This window comes from Portunus trituberculatus, chromosome 36 (genome assembly GCF_017591435.1).
Source record: "Portunus trituberculatus isolate SZX2019 chromosome 36, ASM1759143v1, whole genome shotgun sequence".
NCBI lineage: Eukaryota > Metazoa > Arthropoda > Malacostraca > Decapoda > Portunidae > Portunus > Portunus trituberculatus.
Window position 1 is genome coordinate 11,303,446 of NC_059290.1, and position 7,500 is coordinate 11,310,945.

At 42.9% G+C, this 7,500-nt stretch overlaps 2 protein-coding genes across 5 annotated transcripts in view; one reads left to right on the plus strand and one right to left on the minus strand.

Annotated features, from left to right (window-relative positions):
* Window positions 1-1,392: 1,392 nt before the first annotated feature.
* The window catches only part of LOC123513647, a 30,672-nt gene continuing 24,564 nt past the window's right edge, over window positions 1,393-7,500 (minus strand). The window contains exon 3 of the mRNA XM_045270932.1: window positions 1,393-3,040. Coding sequence (XP_045126867.1) covers window positions 2,640-3,040 — 401 coding nt within the window. The 3' untranslated portion in view covers window positions 1,393-2,639. The remainder of the gene's footprint in view (window positions 3,041-7,500) is intronic.
* Window positions 4,334-7,500, plus strand: part of LOC123513644 (class E basic helix-loop-helix protein 22-like) — a 4,340-nt gene continuing 1,173 nt past the window's right edge. The window contains exons 1-2 of one of the 4 annotated variants that reach the window (XM_045270925.1): window positions 4,334-4,982; window positions 6,933-7,500. The exon at window positions 6,933-7,500 is cut by the window's right edge and continues 1,173 nt beyond it. In XM_045270925.1, the coding sequence (XP_045126860.1) occupies window positions 6,933-7,500 (568 nt within the window). In that variant the 5' untranslated portion in view covers window positions 4,334-4,982. Of the gene's footprint in view, window positions 4,983-6,624; window positions 6,793-6,932 lie in introns of those variants that run through there. The other 3 variants (XM_045270923.1, XM_045270924.1, XM_045270927.1) reach the window with 3 other exon arrangements.

Here is a 7,500-nt window from a genome sequence, read left to right on the forward strand (position 1 = left end):
AATAGTAATGATAATGATAATAATGATGATTATGATAATAATAACAATAACAATAATAATAATAATGATGATGATGATAATAATAATAATAATGATAATAATAGTAATAATAATAATAATAATAATAACAATAATAATAATAATAATAATAATAATAATAATAATAATAATAATAATAATGATATTAATAATAATAATGATAATAATAATAACAATAAAATGATAATGATAATAATGATAATAATACTAATAATGATAGAAATGATAATACGCAATATATATATATATATATATATATATATATATATATATATATATATATATATATATATATATATATATATATATATATATATATATATATATATATCCTGTCAAGTAAAAGGTAGGCAAGACTGGTGATAGCGGGTAGCGGGTAGCGGGGAGCGGGTGGTGCAGACGGTGTACAAAATCGATGATGATAAAAAAGATCCTGAAGAACTGTAGTCTACATAATCATTTATCCCTTTCTTTAGACAACTGTCGTTGACCTGCACGAGAACTGGCAGCTAACTGGGCCTATTTCTATACTCTTTATGTTGCCCTTGGCCAGCTTTTCCTTCTTACATAAAAAAAACAACAACAAAGCTTTGGAAGGGGATGACACGAGGGAAAGGCAAGCGTTGCTAACCAAACAGCTCTGGATGGATTCATTTATTTATTTTTTTATTTGTTAGTTGCCTTGACATTTCTGCTTGAAATTCATCATCACCTGTACTCCTTTTTTTGTGTGTGTGAACTAACATTAGTATTAGTACTGTTTAACTATTCTCTACTCATGTACTGGTAACATCTAAAATAGTAATAGGAAACTTATCACGAAAAAAAACAATAGCAACAGCAGTAGTAGTAGTAACACACACACACACACACACATACGTAGTAGTAGTAGTAGTAGTAGTAGTAGTAGTAGTAGTAATAACAATAATAATAATAATAATAATAATAATAATAATAATAATAATAATAATAATAATAATAATAATAATAATAACAATAATAATAATAAAAATAATAATAACAATAATAATGATAATAATAATAATAATAATGACAATAATAATATCAATAATAATGATAACAATAAAAGTAGCTGCAACAACAATTTACTAATAATGCTACTACTACTACTACTACTACTACTACTACTACTACTACTACAAGCAGCAGCAGCAATAGTAGTAGTAGTAGTAGTAGTAGTAGTAGTAGTAGTAGTAGTAGTAGTAGTAGTAGTAATAATAATAATAATAATAATAATAATAATAATAATAATAATAATAATAATAATGATAATAATGACAATAATAACAATAATAATAATAAAAGTAGATGCAACAACAATTACTACTAATGCTGCTACTACTACTACTACTACTACTACTACTACTACTACTACTACTACAAGCACCACTCAACTCCTTCACACACCTGCATTCCTCATTCCTTCTTACTACTACAACATTTAACCAATTTCAACAGCGTAGCATCCACCTAGGTGTTTGGCAGTCACACCAGCGCCACCACAAACACATCGTTATAACCTAGGTAAGAGTTTGTTAGTCACACCAGCGCCACCATAAAAACATCATTATATCGAAAAGAAAAGCTCTACCAAAGTTATATTACATTTCCTTAATACATTTTCTTTTCTTTCCAGCGAAATTAAGAAAACAGGAGGCTCGTCACTTCAAGAAAATGATGTTGTTATGTTCGACACCATAACATTAATTTGGTAAGTGGGAATACATAGGCTTCACTACTAGGAGCATGTTTCTCATATTTTCTAAGTCTTATGTTATATCAAGCATCAGAATAACCCTAGGCATGAAAACTAAAGAAAAAAAAAAGACAATATATGTAGGCTACAATTTACAAGGTGACTTTAATTAATCCCTTCAAAACCACAAGTTTCAATATCTATTCTGCTTACTATTTGGCGATTTGATACAGCTTCAGAAACTAACGTGGGGGATTGAGATACTGAAGACTGTGGCCATTGATCTTGTGACCTCCATAGACCCTTCCTAATGTCAATGAAACGGTCTAAATCGTACACAAATCTCAAGGTGAAAATGTGTCACAGTACTGAAGGGGTTAATGTTATAATTTCGACAAACAAAAACAGGGCCAGAGTCGAGAGAGAGACAATACATACACTAAAACTAACCTAACTCATTCCTAACTTATTAACTATTGCCAGACGCTCAAACAAAGCTGCAATTAAACCCTTCAGTACCAGGACGCGTTTCCATATTCACTCTGCTCCACTATTTGGTGATTTTATATAGCTTCAGAAACTTATGTGGGGATTGAAATAGTGAAGACTGTGGCCATTCATCTTTGAACTTCCATAGAGCCATCCTAATGTAAATAAAATAAAGCTGTCTAATCATACCCAAAACTCAAGGTAAAAATGCGTTATAGTACTGAAGGGATTAGTAAAAATAAATTTGAAACAACTATGCAGGATTCCTTTTCATATGCATCATCTAAAAAAAATGATAATAAAATAGAAAAGAAAACAAGTAAAATAATAATAATAATAATAATATATGAACAAACATCATCATCATCAGCAGCAGGAGTAGGACCAGGTGTCTTTATGATCCTCCGTACATTTGACCTGCAGCACGTATCACCGAACTGGGAGCATCAACTGGGAGAACATTACTGGCTGTCTGCACCAACTTTTGTAACCTTGCTCTTTCCTCCTCTCCCGTCCTCTCTATTGACCCCAGAACATTGCAGCACCTATCCAATTGTTCCTTTGCCTCATACCTCTTCCTTTTCATTTTCTCTACGTCTTCACGAGTTTTAGGACTGTTTATCTTCTGACCTTCATTCCACTGGTAGTCTTGGTGAAACAGGTTCTGGTGGTGGTCTTGGTAGGATTGATAGCTCTGGTGGGGTGAGACGAAAGGCGGTGTGTTCAATGTGGTGTGGTCGTTGGCCTGGTCGTGGGGGCATTGGTAGCTCTGGTGGCGTTGGTGCCTCGCCTCACCTGAGAAATCACAAGGAAATGTCACTGTGGTTAATTTGAGTACCGATCTGTCTTATTCCTGTTGGATGAATGATGTGTATTTGTATTTATTTATTTGTTAACTTATTTACTCATTTGTTCATTAATTCCTGCTCACAAGCGCTATGTAATTATTTCATCACCTTTATTATTTTTTTACCTGCGATAAGTAGAAAGGAAAATAATGAGAGAGAGAGAGAGAGAGAGAGAGAGAGAGAGAGAGAGAGAGAGAGAGAGAGAGAGAGAGAGAGAGAGAGAACTTCGGTGTTTCTGTTTAGTTATCACATACATCTTAACTAATCGCCTCAGTGTTCAGGAAAGCATTGCAATCATTATCTCTCTCTCTCTCTCTCTCTCTCTCTCTCTGTATGTGCCATTAATTAATTTACGTTTATATTTGTCTTTCTCACTATTTATTTCAAAGGTAATCTTTTCCAAGGTTTTTTTTTTTTCTTTCCTTCTCAGTATTGTCTCTTCTATCTTCTCTCATTCACGCATCACAGCCCGTAGCCCCGCCACCAGGATTAAGATAATACTATTCTCTTAATCCTGCCGCCACTGCGTCTCGTGTCAAGGGGCGGGACTAACGGCGGCGTGTCATTCCCGCAGAGATGAGAGAGAGAGAGAGAGAGAGAGAGAGAGAGAGAGAGAGAGAGAGAGAGAGAGAGAGAGAGAGAGAGAGAGAGAGAGAGAGAGAGAGAATAGAGCTATCACACAACACAGCAAATAAACCAAATAAAAAACAAGAGAGAGAGAGAGAGAGAGAGAGAGAGAGTGTGTGTGTGTCTTCATTCCGCACTTTATTCCCCTTGACAATCTCTTCAGCACAGTCAGTAACACAAATTACAGCCTAGCGCAGCCCCGGGCCAGCCATGCTACCAACGCCACCTTCCTCAGCCACACCCTCATTCCAGCCCGCCACACCGTCACCCTCTCATTCCCGTCTTTCCCCTCGGACACGGCGCTCCCTCCCCTTACGCAGCCATCTAAGAGGTAATCTACTCCCTAATCTGTCGCGTAAAGGAAGAAAAATACATATATACACACACAATGTAAAGTATTTCAAGACCTCTCTCTCTGTTTTTCCTTCCCCTCTCTCCTCCCTCCCCTGTGTTTCCCTTCCAGTTGCGCAAAGGTTCACTGCACATTCCTCGCGTTTCTATTGGCCAGCAGGTAATCGATACCCTGCCAATGAGAGGCTTTAGAAGGCGAAGGCCGTGGTGTGATTGGTGAAGAGAATTCTGCGGCTTGGCTGACTTTCATGCCTCTGTGCCGTGATTGGGTGGCTGGATGGGAGGTGCAAAAACAGGGCCGGGTGTGGTGCTGGAGTGCGGAGACAGATGGAGGGAGGACAGGCGGTTGTACCCTCTTGCTCCGTACATACGTATCCATCAGAGTGAGGCATAGAAACAGACACACAGACACACGGACAAGGACTGTAGCCTCCGCCACCGCAGCCACTCACGTAATTAATCAATTTGCCCTCTGATTGCCTCCAAAGTGACGGGAAGCGAGTGAGAAAGTGCACCAGAGAAGTCATTGCAATGGTGAGTGAGTGACGGGGATACCAGTGCATTTTTTTGTTGTTGTTGTTGTTTTTGTGTCGAATAAGAAAATAGAAAGTGATAAGTGAAGAAGTCGTGACGGAAGTGACAGTGAAGTGAGTGGCGAAACGTTACTGACGGAGGAATTAAGAGGAGGGGAGGAGGAGGAGGAGGAGGAGGAGATAGGGCTATACAAGAAGAGCAGGAAGAAGACCAAAGAGAAAAAGAAAACACGGAGATTTTTCCTCCTCTCATTCACTCTCCCTTTCTACGGTGGAGGAACTGACAGACTAGAACTAAAAAAAAAGGAAAGAAAAGAAGAAACAGAGAATTTTCTTTCTTTCTTCCTTTCCTGTGGAATCTTAAACGTCAGGTATAGTGTATGTGACAAATTGTTGTTGTTGTTGTTGTTGTTATGTTCGTAAGGCAGAAATTGTAGCAGTAGATAGGTGTTTGAAGTACGAGAGTCAATGTACTACAGATGTGTGGGTAGGTAGTGGCAGATGCGGTGGGTAGGAAGAGGCACTGGCCAGGGTGGGTTGAGAAGTCATGGGTGTAATGGAGTATAGTGTTAAGTCGAGTGCCAAGCAGTGCCAACTAGTGACACTTCAGAGGGTATGCTGCGTGCTATGCTCTCTGCACCAGCTTACTCCGATACGGTAAGTCAATATTGCAGTGGGCGGCGGCTGTGAGTGACGAGGCGGCCACACGGAAATAGCAGTGTGTGTGTGTGTGTGTGTTTGATCTGCTGCAGTCTCTGACGAGACAGCCAGACGTTACCCTACGGAACGAGCTCAGAACTCATTATTTCCGATCTTGGGATAGGCCTGAGACCAGGCACACACCACACACCGGGACAACAAGGTCACAACTCCTCGATTTACATACCTTACCTACTCACTGCTAGGTGAACAGGGGCTACACACCCAAATATCTCCACCCGGCCGGGGAATCGAACCCCGGCCCTCTGGCTTGTGAAGCCAGCGCTCTAACCACTGAGCTACCGGGCCGTGTGTGTGTGTGTGTGTGTGTGTGTGTGTAGCCCTGATGAAAGTTTAAAGAAAACGAACCGTAAGTGCGCTCTCTCTCTCTCTCTCTCTCTCTCTCTCTCTCTCTCTCTCAGGCCCCTATTCTGAACTACACGAACGCCGCACTTGCACATCTTTCAAAAAGAGCAAGGTGAAGTGTCACGGGTCTTCAAGGTGTTTGTATGACTTCTAGCGACAGAGGAAACGCGCCTTCAATTCCCCTGCTTATTTCTGTGGCCTTGGAAAACAGTCGTGGTGAGAGAGCAGTGTCGCTGAATACGTGTCTCAGCAGTGCAGGTGTTCTGTTCACGAGTGTTACAGTAATACGATGCTTTAAGTCACTGCGCAACACCCCAAACACGTCTGCCCGCCCGATCACCCACCCGCTACCGTCGCCGCCACTGTCGCCACCGCCGCCGCCGCCGCTGCCAACGCGACTATCCAACACGTGCTCCCGAACATATGTTTCACTTCTAGTCGGCGTTCAAGTCTCCCAATCAATACGACTCAGTGTATATCCACCACCACCACCACCACCACCACTATATTACTACTATTAAGTAAATCACGCCGCCGCCTCCACCACCACCACCACCACTACTACTATTACTACTACTACTACTACTACTACTACTACTACTACTACTACTACTACTACTACTACTATACCACGATCGCTTGCCTATCACTACATGCACACTTGTATAGTAAAACCTTCTACATGGCACTACTTCTACTATTATAGTCATGACTACTTATGCCACCACGACCATCACCATTACTAGCTACTACCACTACTATTACTACTACTATTACTATAATCTTTTTTACTACTACTACTACTACTACTACTACTACTACTACTACTACTACAACCACTACTACCACTATTAATAGATTCCATTCATCATCACCACAACCACACCACCACACCACCACTCACATGCCACCACCGTCTCGCCACCACCAGCCGTGGCACACCAATTCAAGAGATGTGTTGCATGGGTTTCTGCAGCGTGACGAGCAACATTACAACATTACAACACCACATCATATCACCAGGCCGTGGCGTCACCTTGTCGATGTCGAGTGGACAGGCTGCATGCAACATGGGACGGTCACATGCCAGGACAAGTTGAAGACTCGATGAGTCACGGCACGGGTATGGAGTGTAGGGAAGGCCAGACCGGGTAGTAAGGAGGGTAAGGGTGCATGGCGATGGTGAGGACAAGGCTGGGCAAGGTTGGGCAGGGTGGCAGGGTGGGCAGGGTGGACTGTGCTGATGCAGGTGTTATCCCGCAGATGATGATGGCGAGTAGTTTTCCGTATCCCGCCGTGCTGGGTGTCCAGAATATCATGGGCACAGATGCACGCCCCGCCCCGCCTCTCACTCACTCCCGCCGCTCCGTGCACGACCCGCCACCACACCCCTACTACCCCAGGGACTCCCACCACCCACCACCCAGGGACGACCACACTACCGCCCGCGACTCCACGCAGGGCCTGCTGCGTCACGACCTGCTGGGGCTGAGTCGTGGTGGGGGCTCCTCTCGGGGCCTCGGCCAAGATCACGCCGTGCCTGGCGCCGTTGCCGCCCCGGTAGTGGCACCAGCGGCCCGCGAAGAAGTGGCCTTTCCGAGGGAGGCGGGTGGCCTGCACGCCCTCGAAGTGTCGCGGTCAGGCAACATTGAGAATCAGGATCCTGCGTCACCACAGGTGAAAGAGGAGCGGGAGGGGCGGGAAGACGCCAGCGACGGGTCCGGTACAGAGGAGGACAGTGGGGCACCCGGCCGCCCGCCGCCCACGATGGGCTCCTCCGGTAGGAAGGTGCGTCAGCAGAAACATATCAGGCTTTCTATTAATGCGCGGG